Genomic DNA, 20,942 nt, shown 5'->3' on the forward strand with positions numbered 1-20,942 from the left:
ATACAAAATGTACACTATATTTAATATTGATCAGTTGATATACGTTTTACGTATATCATCGATTGAAACAAATGGAACATTATAGAGAATTTTAATTCAAACAGTATTATTCTAAATGTAGACTTTGTAAGTGGCAATATGTATATTTGTATATGTGGTGTAAAGAACACGCATTATTACCAACAGTAGACAATGTTCTTCATCGGATGCTGCTTTGAATGACTGAGCGAGAAACTATATGCCTTTGTAAAGTTCTATGAGATTTTGCAGTGATTTAGTTTCTAAAAAGTACATTGCGGTTCAGAGGACTCAAGACAATTTATCATTTGAAACCATTTGCGAGGTTCATAGTCGAAGTTTTATTTTCTTCGGGGGATATTGCTATTACAGATGACTTCATATTCTTGATAACATCTGTCCAAGTCAACATTCGTTGTGATATTTGTATTTCTTATATGTGAATGTTTCTAAGCCAATAATTAGTGGAAGAAAAAATATACACCTATATTGCTTCGACTTGATGGTGGTATAAAAATGCCTCGAGTTGCGCAAATAATAACAAGAATGTCGCAAATAAAGAACTAACTTTCTGAGGATGTCAAGAGAATAGAATATAACTGCCTTGCATTATTGGTAACCTCATGATCACTTATCATCTTACAAACTTGATTCGAATGATTATTGCATGTGCACCAAATATTCCGACAGCGAGTTGCTGACACACCCTGAAATGTATGTACAAAATTTATAAGTGAATTGCACAGTAATTCTACAAAGAAAAATTAATTCAAAAGACTATTAATATACGGGAATCAAATTGCTATCTTATGTTGGGAATTTCGTTCTTTTTCTAAGCACATACAGACAGATTTGATATAATACTAAATGAGGAATTCTATTTTGTGTGTTGCGTCGCCTTCTAGTCAGTAATGCCTTTTTATATTGTTCTTTCTGTCATTACGATCGGTTGGGTTTTTATGAATACTACTTCCTCTTTCTACATATTGAGCATGTTAGGAGTATTTCATCTATTTTTGGAGCACGTCCTTTAATTGGTAAAGAGTAAAACCACAAAAACTAGAGGCTCTAAATAGCCTGTAATTTACGAAAAATGGTTGAAAATTGACTATAAAGGGCAATAATTCCTAAAGGGGTCAGCTGACCAATTTGGTCGTCTTGTCTTATTTGTAAAACTTACTTTGCTGAACATTATTGCTGTTTACAGTTTATCTCTATCTATAATAATATTCAAGATAATAACAAAAAACAGCAAAATTTCCTTAAAATTACCAATTCAGTGGCAGCAACCTAACAACCGGTTATCCGATTCACCTGAAAATTTCAGGGCAGATAAATCTTGACCTCTAAATGCTTTGGTTTTTGAGTTATAAGCCAAAAACTTCATTTTACTCCTATCTTCTATTTTTAGCCATGGCGGCCATCTTGGATGGTTGGCTGGGTCTACGGACACATTTTTAAAACTGAATACCCCAATAATGATTGTGGCCAAGTTTGGGTAAATTTGGCCCAGTAGTTGCAGAGAAGAAGATTTTTGTAAAAGTTAACGACGACGGACGACGGACGACGACTCCGAGGATAAATTAAAAAAAGTCCCTAAGCATTTCGCAAAATAAAAGCTCAAACACATCAAACGAGTGAATACCAACGGTCATATTATGCTTGAATTGGTAAATTCATTTTCTTAAACATGGTTTTATAGCTAGTTAAACCTCTCATTTGTATCATAGTCGCAACAAATTCAATTATATCGACAACGATGTATAAACATAACAATGTTTTGACTAGTTTGTGATAAAGAAAACCCATGTATATTTTTTTCCAGTAAAAAGTAAAATCACAAAAATACTGAACTCAGAGGAAAATCTAATCGGAAAGTCCATAATCACATGGCAAAATCACATGACAAAACACATAAAAAACGAATGGACAAGAACTGTCATATTCCTGACTTGGTACAGGCATTTTCAAAATGTAGAAAATGGTGGATTAAACCTGGTTTTATCTATGTCTTTCGTAAAAATGTAATACGTTGTTACATACACGAGCGAATCGAACAAGATTATACATATAAACACATAGATATGGACAGCACAACTTAAGCCAGACTAAAATTGTCATCGAAGTACAGTATTTTATTGATTTTACTATTTTCGTAGTGTTGTCAATAATAACATTAACGAGCGACGATTTCTATTCTTGCAAGTTGATCAAGACTCAGGAGTAGGACTTGGTTACTGCAATTCTCTTACTTCGGTCAATTGTCATCGCACGAGTAGTAATTAAATTCTTGTTCACTTGTCTCTCTATTGGCTCCTTCCAACTTTTGAGGATACTAGATTGTGTTAAATAATGGCTTTAAATAATATGCAAGCTGCAAGACATGCAGACTATTTGCAATCTTATCCTATCTTGGTTCCCGGTACTATGTTCCAGGTATTAACTGATAGCCAAACGCTGTTATATTGGTATATGTGCAACATACTGATAATGGCAACCAAGAACCAGTCTAATCTTATCCTAGATAACATTTTACATTATTTTGGAAAATCAATATCTTCAAACCTGTTCAATTAATAAAACGTTATTTGCTAACTTTAAAACGTAAATAAGTGTGCACTATACATTGACTTCATTTAGTTATTGTGTTGTTATCAAATTACTTTTACAAATGCAAACAAATAAATAATCGTAGATACAATAGTAAATTATAATCAAAATAATATTCATAGAACTATATATAAAAAATTATAAGATGACAATTCACTATTTTTTTTCGGTTTGTTTAGAAAGGAATATATCCATACATTCAGCTATGAATGTTTATATACAAACAGTACTCACAAAATGAATAGCATGTATCTTTGTACAGTCGATGCCGTCGCAGTTCTTGCACTGAAGGGTCTAAAACGACAGACAACAATCTAATAATTCATTTTAATAATTCTTAATTAATCGATTAATGTGTGCTTAATGCCAGTTGTACCGTTATGGACTAACCGTTTCACAAATGATATCGGACGTCGTAACTACAATCCCCTTCCATTTCATAACGGTGACCCACAGTTAGACTATTTACCGGATTTGTTACATAATCGCATAAGCAACAAGACGGGTGCCACATGTAGAGCAGAATCTACTTACCCTTCCGGGGCACCTGATATCACCCCTAGTTTTTGGTGGGGTTGGTGTTGCGTATTCTTTAGTTTTCTATGTTGTGTCATGTGTACTATTGATTGTCTGTTTGTCTTTTTTCATTTTTAGCCATGGCGTTGTTTATTTTCGATTTATGAGTTTGACTGTCCCTCTGGTATCATTTGTCCTTCTTTTACATATCATAGTTGTTAGGTTATGATCGTGCATCTTCACACAAACATGAATTTGGTAAAATGTCTGGTTATTTTGGAAGCTAGGGTTTACTAGGTTTGTGCTACGTTCTTATCACGTTTTGCTACGTGACAGTGTGACTGGGCCTGAACGCAGAAATTGCTCCAACAGAGTTATGAGGAAGACAGACTAAAAATAACATTCCGTAAATTATATAGACACCTTCAGGAATTTGTTGATCTATACGATGTGCCTGCGTAAACTAACATTTGACACTTTTACCACGTCTTAGATTGTAGTTAAACATCTATGTCGTTTGTCTGCTAAGTGTCAAACGTGTCCTTTAACCGTGTATGATTGTGGTGTCGAGTGTGAATTTACGTTGCTTTACAACTAGTCTCGGCATTTTTATAAATCCGACATTTAAGTATTTATTGACGATATTTCTTTTGTGGTTTCGGTTGGCTATTGTATAACATGTCTTATTTGTCAGTAAAGTCGAATTAAGGAATAACAGTATTGTAGTTGAAGAGTTGCCACCGTCAATTGTAGATTTGACGGTCGCAAATGCAGTTTTACTGGCGACGCGTAGCGGAGACAGTAACGTAAAACGGAGATTTTCGACCGTCAAATCAAAATTGACGGTGGCAACTCTTCAACTACAGTACTGTTATTCCTATTCTAATGCATTACAAAAATAAAAAATACGATAAAACTTGATAAAATGTCTTAATTTGTCAAATAAAAAAATAATCCGCGAAAATTCATGAATGATTTTGGCACAAAGACGTCATGGCTAAACGTGACGTCATACAAATGAAAATTTACAAACTGGAGGTGATTACGTTACCTGTACGCTTCAAATTCGGATAAAATTACATTAAAACGGCGAATTCGAGGTAGGTGTTGTTTTATTTTTGATTATATAGTAGTAATCGAACATTTGTTGATTCATCAATTCAAAATGGCGGGTCCCTCCGTAGTTACGCCTGGTCAATTGTGGATTTGACGGCAACTTTTAGCCAATGAAAACAATTGTTACATCCAAATTGTATTAGAATTAGTTTTCGTTTTCCATGGATACAATATTGTGTTAGTCTGATAACTATGACGTCATCACATCATTTATTTACGAATATCGCATTTCAATACCATCATAATCATGATACTGGTTTAGACTAGTATAGTGAAAATAATTGTATGAATTTCAAAATTAAATATTCGTTACAAACAAACATCACTGTTACAGAACTCATTTGCTGACTGTCGTGAATGGAAGCTGTTCGTTGTTATTCAACAATTTACATGTTGTAACGATTATTATATATATTATTTATTTGCGCGTTTCTTTGTGCTGAGTGATCTTGGGTTTGTTTGTACTGTATTTCTGTTACATAGTATTGTCATTTTAGCAACCCTTTTTAACATTGTCATATAAACGGGAGGTTTGAAAAGCCAAAATAATTGGTTCTACCCATCATTTTATTATTTAAATGTCCGGTACCGAGTCAGGAATATGGCGATTGTTTTATTTGCACTTCAGTGTTTCTGTTGTTCCGTTGTTGTTCTCTTATACTAGTAGTTGATGGCTTTTCCTCGGTTTTAGTATGTGACCGGATTTGTTTTCTTAATTCAGAAATTAGTGATGAAAAATGGAAGAATATTTATTCATTGGACTATATCATGTTTATACCAAGCTTTTCAGGACAAAAGTACGATTCTAGCAGGTTCATGTCGTCTTCATCACGGTCATCTAACAACATGAGAACGTTCATACTACGACCATGTCTACGTCCATTTCGAGATCTAGTAATTCTTATTGTAATTGACAAATAAAACATGTAAAACCTTTCCAGGTATTGTTTGAAACATCAATTTCAATTGAACCATGGAAACACGTTAAGACCATGTACATGCTAATGCTTCCACAATAATTAACATAGATACAAAATCGTAACGACCAGGCCCTAATATTTTTATTCAGAGAGCAAAAATGAATAAGAAAAATGTTTAGACGGCGTAGGTCATTTTGGGTCACATGAGAATTATACTGTTATATCTCCAATTTTCAAAAATATGCCAGTATTTTTCACACAGAATTATTTTACTAGGTTCTATCTGTATGATGTCTTATATTTAGTTTTCCCTGGTTTGTAATCCTTATTTTCAGTATTAAACTGTTATAACTCCTTTCTTATTCCTTGTACTCATAATTATAATGTTCTATCTCCATAGCCAATAGGATTTCTCGGTTTAAGTCACATGCACAAAGTTGACGAATAGCCATTTTTAAAAAGCATGTCAATTATCTGGTGAGTTAATTTCTTATGTTTTCCTTTTTAATGTCAAAGAATTGTTTCATTTTCTAAGAAAAGATGTGTTTAAACTTGCAAATTATGTATTTAGATATTCCTTCTGATAGAAAACACTTCAAGAAGAATGCATTTCATTATCAGTTATATTCTCTTATACACTGTTTTGAAATAAAAAAATAGAGATACATCACTATAATGTTAAAAAATACCTTTAGACTATTTACAAAGTATAAAAAACAAGAATGTGTCCACAGTACACGGATGCCCCACTCGCACTATCATTTTGTATGTTTAGTGAACCGTGAAATTGGAATAAATTCTCTAATTTGGCATTAAAATTAGAATGATCTTATCAAAGGGAACATGTATACTAAGTTTCAAGTTGATTGGACTTCTACTTTATCGAAAACTACCTTGACCAAAAACTTTAACCTGAAATTTGCACTATCATTTTCTATGTTCAGTGAACCGTAAAACTGGGGTCAAAACTCTCATTTGGCATTTAAATTAGAAAGATCATATCATAGGGCACATGTATACTAAGTTTCAAGTTCATTGCTCTTCAACTTCATCAAAATCTACCTTGACCAAAAACTTTAACCTGAAGTGGGACAGACGGACGGACGAACGAACGAACGAACGAACGGACGGACGGACGGACGGACGAACGGACGCACAGACCAGAAAACATAATGCCCCTCTACTATCGTAGGTGGGGCATAAAAACTAAAATCACAGTCTACAACATCCTCAAATTTGAAAATAAATATGTCTCAAAATGAAAACATTCAATCTTTTCAAAACAAATTGTCATACGAGTACAATTTTATCCTTGGTAATCAAATCAAAGTGCGAGTTTGCAAAGAATTCTATTTAAGCACTCTTGATATAAGTGCACGGAGAATACAGTGGTATTTTGATCATAAGGATCCTGATTTTGAAGATAAAAGAGGACAACATATAAAGTATAAAATTCCTGAAGCAACATTATGCATTATTCGGAAGCATATCAACTCTTTTCCGAGAGTTGAATCTCACTATTGTAGAGCTAATTCACATCGTGAATATTAAGAATCAACGTTGTCTCTTTCAAAAATGTATAATCTTTATACGGAAAAATGTCAATCAAAGTCAATCAAAGTTGAGAAAAGTCACATCTATAGAAGTATTTTTAACAGTGAATTTAACTTAGGTTTTCACATTCCCAAAAAAGATCGGTGTGATATATGTGAAGAATTTAAATCCAGTTCGAATAACAATGTTTTAACTGATGATTTTAAGAAAAAATACGAAAATCACATTGAAAACAAAAACAATGCTAAAGTAGAACGAGATCAGGACAGACATAGTATCATAGTAGCTTGTTGTTTGCTTTGATATGCAAAATGTAATCACATGTCCTCGTGCTAATATTTCAAATTTCTTTTATAAAAGAAAACTCAACATGTACAATCTTACTGCTCGCTTTTCTCTAAATAAATGTGCATACAATGTTGTGTGGGCGAGGAGGGAATCAAATAGCAAGTGCCCTTATTGTTATTTTAAAAATATTTTGGCTGAATTTAAAACATTAGATACAATTACCTTGTGGTCAGATTCATGTGTACCACAGAATAGAAATTCTTTAATGTTGTCAGCTTTAAAAGATTTGCTATATACGACCCAAACTCTTACAACAATAGAACAAAAATTTTCAGAGCCTGGACACTCCACAATCCAGGAAGTTGATAATGTTCATAGTCACATAGAGAAGTCACTTCAACTGAATGAAATCTATAGTCCCGTCAGCTGCATGAGAGTGCTGACTTATATACGGAAACGGAGCATGAAAGTAATCCAAATGAAAGAGTCGGACTTTATGAATTTCCAAAAAACAAGTTTGTCTTATGCTTTTTCTGAAGTTTCATTTACCAAAGTAAGTCAGCTTAAAATTGATTCATCCATGCCATGTCATGTGAAATACAAAAAAGCTTATAGAGATGAAAGTTACACCGAGGTTTCAGTTAGAAAACAAACAAGAAAGGGGAGCGGTGGTATTTCAGGTTTTACTCCACCTTAAATTGTAAAACTTGGCAAGACTCTCACGTTGTCCAAGGAAAAGATTGCCGAGATCAAGACAATGTATAAATATATGCCTGTAAATGATCGTCGCTACTTTGAAAAATTTTTGAAGTAAATTTAATGAAGCAGAAATTGAATTGAATTGAAATCGAAACATGTGCTTTTGAATTGTGCAAGTTGGTTTTAACAGAATTGTGTGAATAACATTAAGAAGGATACTTTTTTAATTGTTTATTCTATTTCAAAGTAGGTGGTATTCCATGTTTTCGCTTTTCAAAACAATATCAGTATAAGATTTAATTTTTTTTGGTCATACAATGTTCTATCTCAAATATCTGTTTTCAATTTCTATTCAATTGATCAAAGTATTATATCATGTAAAACACTTACAATACATCTAGAACCTATATAAGCATTTCCCCTTTTAATTTAAAGATTGAGTTTAATACAAAATAAATATGAGCAAAAACAATTCATCTCTTATTTTTCCAAAATTGACAAAATTGGACAGAAAACAGTATAATTCTTAGGTGACTAAATTCGATTCAACCGAAAGTAGACACCAGTTTGGTCATTATTATCAGCTAATGAACTAGTAATAAATTAAGGATGAACCTTCTGTCTTTCCTTTTTATGTAAATGGCCATGACTGTGTTGTTTCCGAGAAATCTACGTATTAATGAGAATTAAAAGGAATTAAGCAGTATTTATATAGAACTCGATGTTGACGTTATTGCTTGAAGCGTAGAAAGATCGCGGTATGAACGCAGTATGATCGTAGTTTGATCGTTGCTATAATCCCAGTTGAAGAGTGGAAAGATCGTGTTACAATCGAATGAATCGTGGTATAGTCGTAGTGAGAACGTTATAAGAGTAGCAAGATCGTGATAATCGCAGTGAGTTCGAAGAAAAGCGAGATGCAAACGTGTTATATTGTAGCGGGATCGTCAAAGAAGCGTTAAGAGGACGAAGAAGCATCGTGAAAACATTTTCTTGACGCTCATTCCGCGAACTCACCACGATCTATATTTATTTTAAATCGCGATGAGCGTGGTGCGATCGTGGTCTAGTGTCACGGGGGCTTAAATGTTCGAAAAGATGTATGGAAATGTTAGGGTATATATATCTTTCTATAAAAGACATACACGAGTCATTTATCGACAGATGGTGGTATTTTTGGAATTTATTCAATCTATTTTGAATAGGATTGCATATTTGATGAACTCCAAACAATTCTTAAGATGTATCATATACTGTGTATTCACACCATAGAGTTGTAAATCTTTACTATTTTTTAATCATACGTTTTTTGATTGAGTTAAGTCTGCCAATTGATATTTTATCGTATGTTTTTCTTTGTTGTGATGTTATGCTATTGTTTCAGAAAAAGGGAGAAGGTTTGGATCCATTAAAACGTTTAATCCCGCTGCAAATGTTTGCACCTGTCCTAAGTCAGGAATCTGATGTACAGTAGTTGTCGTTTGTTTATGTAATATATACGTGTTTCTCGTTTTTCGTTTTGTTTATATAGATTAGACCGTTGGTTTTCCCGTTTGAATGGTTTTACACTAGTAATTTTGGGGCCCTTTATAGCTTGTTGTTCGGTGTGAGCCAAGGCTCCGTGTTGAAGGCCGTACTTTAACCTATAATGGTTTACTTTTTAAATTGTTATTTGTATGGAGAGTTGTCTCATTGGCACTCACACCACATCTTCCTATATCTACTTAGTTGCATTACAATAATATAAATAATTATCTTCACCTATGTCTTGTATCTATGTATGTATGTACGGTAGTTTGAACATCAAAAAGAAAAAAAGAAAAGAAAACAAGAAAAAAAAGAGATACATCTAGCCATACCTCGCTATAAAGAGTCTTCATATTGCTGCAATCGAATCTTATCCCATGTTGAATCAATGACGATACATAATCATCTCGATCAGCAATAATGGCATGAAGAAGAAGCACCTGCAAATGCTATAAAATGGAGAAAAAAAAAGTTATACAATCTAGGTATATAGCACACAATACACAATGGTTACATACAAGTTTTAGCTAATTAAATTCAATCCATGGTTTGATTCATGAAGATACTTGTATTTTCGTTGGCTGTTCTTGTTTTATTAAGCAAAGTAGGACAAACTATTTAAATTTGTCTTTTAGTTTTGAAAATAGATCTTGAATGTGTTAAATGTTAAATATGACAGAGTCTTATATTGAATGTACTCTAAAATATCTTTGGATTTCATTTAGTAGCCACATCTCAATTCAAGCCATCTCCAGAATAGGTAGTTTCACAATAACCTCAAAGCCCGGCTTTAGTTGTTGTTCATAATTAAAGATCTTTCGTAGAGCAATTGGAAGATCCATCAATATAACGTTGTTTGTAATTTAGGTATTCAATACAGTGAAGAAAGATCCTGTTCTTTATCTTTGGTTGAAATTCCTAAAGAACACAGAACAAGTCTATGATTATCTATGATATGTTTCTTGATTGTAGGGGGCATGTTGAGTTTGCAAGTGAATTGGTCATGTAATGTGGCATAAAAACAAAAACGATGTTTTTACTTCTTTATCTACGTGGACAAAATATTTGTCATGAAGGTTGGACAGGGGTTTTGCAAGATTTTGGTCTTGAAAGATTGCGTAGAACGTGCATTCTGAATCAACGGTATCAACAACCTCACATCCATTAGGAAAGAGTATTTACGTCTGCTTTCCCGAGTGTCTAACATAATTCCCAGCTGAATATTTTTTCCATTAAAATATACTTAAACCTATGAAGTAGTAACATAATAACTACAGAATAACTGATACGAACTCTCAAAATACAAAAGTAATAATCAGTTCGTTTCTTTCAGCGCACACATTGACAACTGTTTTGAGAAAAACTAGTAACAGATTATAGATGATGCTTTCAACAGAGAACGAATCCTAAAAACATTACTAAATGTGACGCCATATGAATTTGACTGTTCTCTGTATGTCCCTTTTTGAACAATTGAATTTTAAAATTAGACACGTCTACAATTATTGGTTTTTTAGTCAGAACTGGTTATGTCACAATGTGTTTACGATGATCGATCTGATATGGTCAAAGTAAACTTTTATGAAAATAAATTTACTGTTGTGGTTTTTAAATTTCATCTATGGCTCGTTAGTTGTTTTACCCCTGTTCAGTACTGTTCTAAGCAATTAAACATTCTTGCTGAAATTACTCTACAGTCATCATAACAGGCCAATGAGAAGATTTGCATTCCTGTGAATATTTAGCCTGTTCAATGGCTAACCAGGGCAGTCAAATATTTAAAACACTAAATAATCAAAACAAACGAAACAAAATGTTTTCTAAACTGTATTAATACGAAAAAATCATATATGTTTAACTCATTGTGGATTTTTTCTTATAAAATGCATAGATTTGTCATTTTGCATTGTTTCACAACAAATGACAATGTACACCAAATTTGTAATTTTTTAACAATAACTTATGTTTAAACTAACTAACTAATGGAATCTGTCAAACATACTGTTATATTTGATTGGGCTAAATCTTAAAGGCGTTTTTGAGGTACAATGTAATTAATGTTTAATGTTTAATTTCAATTATATATATCAAAGATAAAAGCATCTTAGACTTTAGTACAGATGTAAACGTCAAAGTTGTATAGCCACTACTCCCTCTTTAGTAATGGAAACAAATTGTTCATGTGTTGATCTTATACCATGAAATTTTATTTTTATAGCTATGAATGCATACGATTTTACTGAAACCATAAACACTATACACACATCTCCACATTATTTATATGTATATAAAGGAATGACAAGATGAAAATATCCACTTCTAATAATGCATAACTATGTAATAACATTGATACTGTAAGCAGATAATTTGCAATAAAATTAGTTACAATTATTGAACGAAATAATCTGACCGAAAGAACTAGATTTACATGTTATGTGCTATTGCATTAACTTACTGATTTACCTGTTTGAATTGTATTGAATTATGCCTTTTCAAACGCTTGTTGAATTAATATCTATTGGGTTATAATTTTTTTAATATATGTTGATAATTTTTTATCTTACCGTATCTCTCTCTGACTTTGTTAAATTCCCGCTCTCTTTGATATATTGGTATACTATGTAAAAGTACAACGACAATGATCCGGATGTGAGAATAAGTGGATACAATTCCTTTAAGGTCTCAGATTTTTCAGCGCCTAGAAAACAAGTTGGACAGTTTTATTACATTGATATCATAATACGTCGAGTATTAAAAGAGGGACGAAAGATACCAAAGGGACAGTCAAACTCATAAATCTAAAACAAACTGACAACGCCATGGCTAAAAATGAAAAAGACAAACAGAAAAACAGTAGTACACATGACATAACATAGAAAACTAAAGAATAAACAACACGAACCCCACCAAAAACTAGAGATTTGAAGAAAAAAACCAAAAAAACTGGAAGATAAACTTTATAAGAAGAAAACAACATAAGGAAAAATTGATATTTTGTTGTAGTTTTAAAATAACCAAAACTATATCCTCTATTCAAAATACAGATGTTTGATTTGCAAGACATTTATTTGAGCTTTAGATTTCGTTCTGTCAGTATCTTTGTAATTAATGAGTTTAAATCTGGTGTAATGATTCTATTGACTCTAGTATCACGGGCAAGACTGAATGTGATGAATGATATCATGGTCCTTTAATAATTTAGTACGTCATTTGCCCAAATTCTCGTTATCAAATGATAATCGACCATTTGACAAATTTCTAGTAGGAGGCGTTTTTTTCGGTTTACTTGAAGTTGCTTCGTACCAAAAAGTTCGATCGTATTGCTTTCCAATGTTCAAATATAGTCCATGTAGAAAAATAGGACTCAAGATTCATTATTTTCAAGTCATACCAATTATCGTGGATGACATGGGTAAATGTCAACCACGAATTTTAATGTTATAAAGTAAAACATTTCTATAGGCTTCTATGCAGACTGTTTCAAAACCACAAGATGTAATACCACGATTTTTTTTATTTGAATGCACGAAAATTTGTTCCCACGAAAATTAACGAATAAACATGAAAACATAATGTAATATAGAGGTACTTTAAACGTGCTGCAGATTTTGTGTTGTTTGTGTGCACCCTCATATCGTCATAGAAAAAAACAAAGAGACTAAAAATTGAGTTTTAACAGATTGATTGTTAGTTGTTTAATAGATTATTTAAAACTATATGTAGGGGGTCTCGGTGGACGAGTTGTCTAAGTAGTTAGTACTGAAATCACTAGCCAGTCAACACTGAGGTTGTGAGTTTAAACTCCGCTCATGAAGGTGTACTTAACTCAATCTTAAATGACTAGGGTTGTCAGTTTCCTAATCAGAGGTAGGTGGTTATTTCTGGACACTCCGGCTTCCTTCACCAATAAAAACTGGCCGCCACGAAATAGCACAAAAGGCGATGATTAAAAGTGGCATTAAAACACCAAAAATAAAAAAATAAATAAACAAACTATATAAATCAATTTTTATGAGATATGATATTTAGCAACATTAGATAGGTAAAACATGCATTATTACACGGACCTATGCAACTCATTTTTATTTGGCAGTTGTATTGTTTAGTGATTCATTTGTATGTTATGATTGGAGTCTGATCTTCCATAGATATGCTTTCAGCGTTGAGACTATGGCCAATACGGGATTATAATTTTCATTCTCCAGATAGGGGCGATTCAAGATCTGCAAATGAAGAGAAATAAGAAGAAGAAACTTTTAATAATCCCTAAAACGTCACACAGAAAGATATTTCAAGAAAGTTCTTTGAGTTTGAATAAAAAGAAAGAAAAAAGAATCCGGTTTAAATTCCAATATGTTGTCAAACTTTTGTCCAATTGAATAATTATTTATCTTTTTTGAAAAAAATGAATTTGATAATAAACACAGATGCAATATAAGGCTGTTACAAATATGCAAGATGTGACGAAAGATTAATTTAGGGAAGGTTGTATTACTAGTTACATGGTGTGCTAGTGACCAAATACGATATATATGGGATCAGTAGATTTCATATGGGCTTTGAGCGAATCCATATGAAATTTACTGACCCCATATATATCGTATTAGGTCACTAGCACACCGTGTTACGAATTTATCTTACCGCTTGTCTTCACATTTGGTATTTAGACTATTAGCCTATCAAAGTGATAAAGTTTCCAATACTTAGTTTTAACATGTTTAAGAACCTACTTCCATTTGTCTGTACAAAAAAACAATACCAACAATAACAACGTGTCAGCTTTAAATTTGTTTTATGAATGTATTTCAATCGTCTTTTATCAGTTTCCTCGTCTGTTTAAATCTTTTAGATTTCTTTTTTGTTTGTTTTGAAAGGGAAGTAACTCCCTACTAACCCCATATAGTTGCTAACCCTATATATATATATATATATATATATATATATAGTGTCTAAAAATAGCAACAATCAACATTCAATCTATCTAGGTGTGGATCAGTTTGTAAATAAACTGATGCAGTTACTAAATTAAATTATATAAGTGTCTAAGAATGTAACTTTAACACACTAATGAGTGTTATAAAATTAGTTGTTATATTTTATATATTATTCACGCAATATTTCGCTAAACAAATTAGCTTCATATATATATGTTACTAACCATGTATTTTTTTTAGAGAACTCATACGAAATATATACAGTCACGACGTATAGTCCGTTAACCAATCAAATCCCCATAAAACTATAGGAGGTAAGATAAATTAATTCATTTGGAGGTCAGAATTTCTTGTTACTACGAATAACAACGAACAATTCATGGAAACAACACCAATATATATCTTTTTTTTACGTACCAGTTTTTTCAACAACATTTAATGTAGTAGAGTTCTTTGTTGTTTGTTCTTTGTCGTGAGAAATCTCACTTGTAAAATTCGCTTTCTCTTCTGTGTAATATACAAATATGCATCATTAAATTAAATTCCTTTACTGTATCTTATTTTATGTTCATATTTTCAAAGTTTATCTTATATATACAAAATAAAAATATTCTTCTAGGGTTGCTGTTTCATTGACTTTGATCAAATGTAAGATCGGTTCACATTTTATTTAGGGGTCAAAAATTTCGTATTACTACAATTTGACCTTTAATGGAAACTAAATAATCTTCTTTTAACGATAGTTTAGGAAGGTGAATTTGACTTATTAAGAGGTGACAGGATATCATGTAATGCACGTTTTTCATGTTTTAAATATTGTACTATATTATGTATCATTTATTAAGTATATACCAGTTGTGTCAACAGCATTCAGCGTACTAGAATTCTTTGTGCTTTGGTCTTTCTCAATAGAAGTCTCATTTGCAACGAAAGCATGTGAAACAGGTGGAACGTTAGGACCGTTCATGATCTTTTCTGTATAATATATAAATACAAATCATTAAAATGTCTCCTTACTTATTATAACAGATATAACTAAGTACATGTATGACTTATATCTTGACTACGATCTAGGAATTAACAATAAATGTCTGTTGGAAAAGAAGTTTCGAAAAAAGAGCGGTTTTCAGCGTTCCAATTGTGAATTTCCCGTGTCAATGTTGCAACATTCTAGCAGCGCCTACGATATTCCAGAGCTTGCATTTCCGATCATGATCTTCATGAAAGAGGTTTTAGCTCACCAGAAAACTTTTGAACCAAGGATTACAAGTAGTAAATTAATAGTCGAAGTATCTGGTATTATATGGTCAACACATATCCAATAACTTTAATATTCGTTGACTTTAAGTTTAATATATCTTCTTTACAATTGAAAATAGTGGACATCTTTTAGAAAATTGTTTTAAATATGATGAATTTAAAAAAAATAGAAGTTTACTTTTTTTATCATCCACAACAGTAAAATTTCTTCATGTCTGAGGGACAATCCCTCATTAAAGGGATTTTTCATTGGACGGGTTGTTTTCAACCTAATAATATGTTTAAAGTTTCCCTTTAACACAGGGCTTTGGCCAAGCCAACCAGCAAGCTGTAAAGGACCCTAAATGACTAGTGTAAAACAATTCAAACAGGAAAATCAACGATCTAATCTATATACAAACGGAGAAATACCACACCAACAAAAGACAACTACTGAACAACAGGCTCCTGTCTCAGGGCAGGTGCATAAACATGTACAGCGGTAATGGATACATTTGTAGTTTTGTTCCGCCGGTAAACAATTATACTGCAATTGAAGGCAACACTTCTCCTTCAGGCAAGTTCTGCGTACTTTATTGTAACAACGCATGATTTTGCAGGTGAAGGTAAGGAAGGGGATAGGAAACCAATGATAATTTGCTGGGATTGCTATTTATTTTTTTAATGTTTACAAAAAATTCTGTTTAAAAAAAAATAAGTGAGGGCGGGTCCGTCGAACAAGGATTTAAATTGGTGTGGCATAAATGATCATGCACGATCCATTAAATCAGTCGGTGGAACTATATACATTTAGAAGCTTACTTCTTAAAAGCCCTTTTTAATGATAAAAAACCAACAAATATTCAATAACAGTCAACCAATTTTTGGGTGGCGTCCATAAAACTTCCGAAGGAAGGACAGTACACTGAGGAGTTGTTTCAAACTCGATTATGACTTTGATAGAGAATTATCTCATTGGCACGCGTATCACATCTTATTTATATACAAAGTGCTAAAATGACAAAGAACAAATATGAGAACACTAAAACGACAGACACAAAGACAACCAACATATAACACAAAAACCTAAAATGTACACACATCAACGAATAGCTCGAACCCCAAAAAGCTGGAGGTGAAGACAGGAGTTCTGAAAAGATGAGCAGTTCCTGCTTCTTGCAAGACAGCCGCCATGTTACTAGTTGCAAGTCATATGCGGCGAAGGAGTAACGACATTTGGAAATATTTTAGAGCAGTTGAAATAATTATTCACATATTTTTTGGTGAACAGGAAAAAGGAAAACTCTTCAGCAATCAATAAATTAGAGAAATTTCAAAGTACAAGCTTGTTTTGATCAATATTGCAAAAACCTATTATCTTATGTATACAAAACAAATAAAATCATTTGATGTGTTTGAACTTTTGATTTTACCATTTGTTAATGGAATTTTCGTTTTCGGTAATCGGTATTTGTTGTTATTTTACTTTTTTTCATGACTTACCACATAGTACAATTGTCAACAAAACAAGTTTTTTCACAGAATTTAGTTTACAAAATTATGTATAAACTATATGTTTTGAAAAATGCGTTAAACTAGGGTCACACATTCACGATTTTTACTGCCGTCCTTGACAGGACCATTCCCGATTAAAATTTATTAAAAGTCTGATCAAGATCCTATGAATCGTGGATGGAAATTCAAACTTAAATTAAAATTTGTAAAAAAAATAATTTAATCACGACAACAATCAGATATTGTTCAGGAAGCGTCGATATTGAACCGTTTCCAAGCGAATTTATCCCTATAATCCCGTTCTAAATCCGCTTCTAATCCGATTTGCATCTTTCGCCAGGTAAAATTCGACCGAGTCTGTCACGACTGCATCCCGATTCTACCGAATGTAATCCGACAGAGATCAGATAGTGACAAGACAGTGAACCGACGCTGACGGAAGTTATCCGTTCGAAAACTGTCGGCATACTCGGGATGATCAGGTACTGTCTGAACGTAATCCTATCACGGTCCGCTCTATGCATTGCAAACGTCTTTGTCTAGTCTCAGTCGTATTGTAACATTGTTAGGAATTCGATCCGATACAGCAGAATCTGTCACGACGTAGGCACGATTGTAATCCGACTAGACAAAATCGGCCGAGTTTCCCCGAATGTTACGGCACGCACCTAACTGTCGGGGTGCTTTGTCGAACTATTCGGACCCTTCCCGACCAGTAGAAATCTGTTACGAACTAAAACGACTGCGTTCAGACATTAATAGGACATTCCAGATAATTGAGGACTCTAATCCGACTTTTTCACTTTTCGTGTCGTATCGCTGTCTGATCTCAAACGGGAGCAATAATCGGCAATGTGTGAACCCCGCATTAATAACTCGTAAATCTGTCAAATAATCTTATTTTAAAAGTTTACCAATTCAACACTGTATTTAGATCTTTAAATATTGGTTTATTGGTATAAATATTGATTTAGTTAATTAAAAATCATATTAATAGTTTTGCTATGCATGTACACATATGCACGGCTGACCCTTACAATACTACACATTGACAATTATCCTTTATTTTGATAATGCACATCTTTCTCTGAATGACGTCTTCACATTGTTATATCCTTTGAATTTTGCATGTGTACTTATTGATTTTTTTTTTGTCTTAGATGCAGGAGGAGGTATGAAAAATACCTTGCTACGTCCGCTTTGTGTTTATGTTTGATTCTTAAATATGCTCTGTATCAAACTGATGATTTCAGCATTTTTCAACTGATGTTTATATATAGTTAATCTCTGTTCTTATTTTGTGCTGTTACACCAGTGTCCCCGATTCGGGGCGAATTGAGTGCTAAAAATCATGTTTAACCCCGCCACATTCTGTGAGTGCCTGTCCCAAGTCAGGACCCTGTAGTTTGGTAGATAGATGTCTCAATTGTATGCACACCTCATCTCCTCATTTTTATATACCTTTGAAGTGATATATTTGTCATTTTGACCAATAAAACATGTACTAAAAATATCAAAATAGTTTGGCAAAGAAGGTATAAGCTTTTAAAAAGGGTTATACTAAATAAGGAAGATAGCTCTGTATTTTGAAAACAAATTTGTTACAAACCAGGTGTTTCAATAACATTGAATGAAGCCGACGTCATTGTTCTTGATGCTATTTCGGTATTATTTGGAACTATAATTAGTGACACAGGCTTAACATCTGTCATCTTTTCTGTGTCTGTTGAATACAAGAAGCACACATAAATTAAATTCGCATTGTTTGTTATCATTCGTAGACAGGCTTTCGTTTTAAAAATGAAACGTATAAGTCTACAAAAGTTATAGCGGACCACTGCAGTATAGCATCACATTATAGTATTATATTTTGATTGAAAATGTTGCAATCTGCATCTTTTATTAAGGTCTTTCCCTTACGTGAGGAAAGACCTTATTGTTTTTCTAATGTTTTTTTTTCTTCCAACATTTTTTTGACATGCCCTCCCCCCGTTTCTATTGAAGTCATCAAGACCAAATATTGACCATCGATAGATCTCATTATGACGTATTACCAGATGAGGCCGTGTAGGCTTTGAGAGTTATATCCCCTTGAAGCATTTTTCTTATTTGCATTTTTCTTAAAAGGTATTAGAGATCTCTATAGAATAGAATTGAAAATGGCAGCGTGTACAGGAACAGATGGCAATGTTGATAAACATAAAACATTAGTAGGTTATTTACCCTGATAAGAAGTTATTTCCCTTGAAAAATTATACATTTTTGGAAAAATTATATTTCGAGAACCGGAAGTCGTAGAGACTTGGGAACTTCACCAATATTCTTTAATTCGTGTGACCTTTAATTTGCACCAAGGTCAAGGGTCACCGAGTGCAGAAAGAAATTACGCCGCAATTTCAAGCTTGCATATTAAGAAAACTATAACAGTTTGCTGCATTCATACTGTGTATAAAATGTTCCTTTTGACGAGCTCTACATTTTATACATTAAGCTAAAAAACGTCCGACTGTCTGTTCAAAAGTTACAACAACATAATTCTTAAAACTATAGTAACAAGTGTATATCTTTTAAAAGGTAACATATATCAACCTACTATAAACTGCAAAGATGATCAGTAATTCAAGACCTTCAATTTGAGGTCAATGTCAGGCCATGATGAAATTTAACCTTGACCTTCAAAGTGTAGTATGACTTTGACCTTGTCACATTTGAGAGACCGAGTAGTCCTGAGTTGATTGGTGGTAGTCCCATGTCTCTACCACTTCCGGTTCTCAGGTTTGTTATTGCATCATATATTTGATGATTCATTGTGACCTTGATGAACCTTGGAAGTGTCGAAATCTTGTTCTACAATGTTGTCCTTCAACTGCAGATCATTTATCATTTAACAGATTTGAGATATCTGCAGTCGTTTTAGATATAATGCAGTTTGAAATTTTGCGATCGGAGGCATGTATTTCTGAATCAAAAACAGATTACCACCTAAAATGATTTAGAAATTGAAGAGGGTAACATAGTTATATGTTTGACCAAATACCGAAAACATTCCATGAAAAAAAACCCCCAAAAAATCAATTTGAAATATTCATGTTTTGCATTGACTTTGTAAGTTGCATAAGTTCTATTTATATAATTGATATTGCGTCATTTTTGGCACTTTGCAAAATGGGGTCATATGATACATCAAATTGAAGGTCTTAATGAGCTCTACTCAAAAATGAAAATTTCAAACCCCTTTTTCGTCCCAGTGGGCAGGGTGGGGTCATTTAGTGCAAAACTTCAAACTTCTCAAATTGTTAATAGGTTGTCGCATATCAAATGAAAGTCCAAAAAGCGTACATTTCGAATATCAAATTGACGTCCCCAAAAAATGGGTTGGGTGGGGTCATTGAGTGCAAAAAAACATTTCTTTGAAGGTAAGGTTGTTATATATCAAATGAAAGGTCATAACGTGTACATTTCAAATATCAAATTCCTGTCCTCCAAAAATGAGTTGGATGGGGTTATAAGTTACTAAAACCAAACTTTCTAGAACATGGCGTTGTCGCATATCAAATGAAAGATCATCAAGTCTTAAATGGTACATATATCATACTTCCGATCTCGAAAATGTAGGCCGATGGGGTCATTAAGTGTAAAAAGCGAAAAGTTTCAGAAGGTATGCTTGTCGTATATCAAACGAAAGGTCGTACAAAGTACAAAGTACATTACGAAAACATCACTTTTACAGGAAAGACCTTTCAATTGTTTTACAAACAATTGAGTTACTAGTTTTCTACATCTTACGTGCAATTTTACTCTCTTCCGGTAAAAACCGATGAGTACAGAGTATGCCTTTATTCACTGACGGCTGATGTCTTAGCAAATGAAGCAACCGTGACTATTTATGAAGTATAAACCGGGATATCTCTTGTTATGCCGCCTTTCCGTATAAAGTACCACCTCTAGATGTTGTAATAAAGGTGAAAGGAGAAGATGAAGTATTATAAAATTTATACCTGTAGAT

The 20,942-nt window shown here is 33.0% G+C and overlaps 1 protein-coding gene across 2 annotated transcripts in view; it reads right to left on the bottom strand.

The window, feature by feature from the left end:
• Positions 1 to 45: 45 nt before the first annotated feature.
• The window catches only part of LOC139518971 (uncharacterized), a 68,610-nt gene continuing 47,713 nt past the window's right edge, over positions 46 to 20,942 (bottom strand). For both annotated transcript variants that reach the window (XM_071310676.1, XM_071310674.1), the window contains exons 12-18: positions 18,546 to 18,659; positions 15,035 to 15,157; positions 14,600 to 14,689; positions 11,813 to 11,946; positions 9,581 to 9,697; positions 2,863 to 2,922; positions 46 to 725 (exon numbers count right to left, since the gene is read on the bottom strand). In XM_071310676.1, the coding sequence (XP_071166777.1) occupies positions 582 to 725; positions 2,863 to 2,922; positions 9,581 to 9,697; positions 11,813 to 11,946; positions 14,600 to 14,689; positions 15,035 to 15,157; positions 18,546 to 18,659 (782 nt within the window). In that variant the 3' untranslated portion in view covers positions 46 to 581. The remainder of the gene's footprint in view (positions 726 to 2,862; positions 2,923 to 9,580; positions 9,698 to 11,812; positions 11,947 to 14,599; positions 14,690 to 15,034; positions 15,158 to 18,545; positions 18,660 to 20,942) is intronic.

The sequence above is a fragment of the Mytilus edulis genome, chromosome 4 (genome assembly GCF_963676685.1).
Source record: "Mytilus edulis chromosome 4, xbMytEdul2.2, whole genome shotgun sequence".
Lineage (NCBI taxonomy): Eukaryota > Metazoa > Mollusca > Bivalvia > Mytilida > Mytilidae > Mytilus > Mytilus edulis.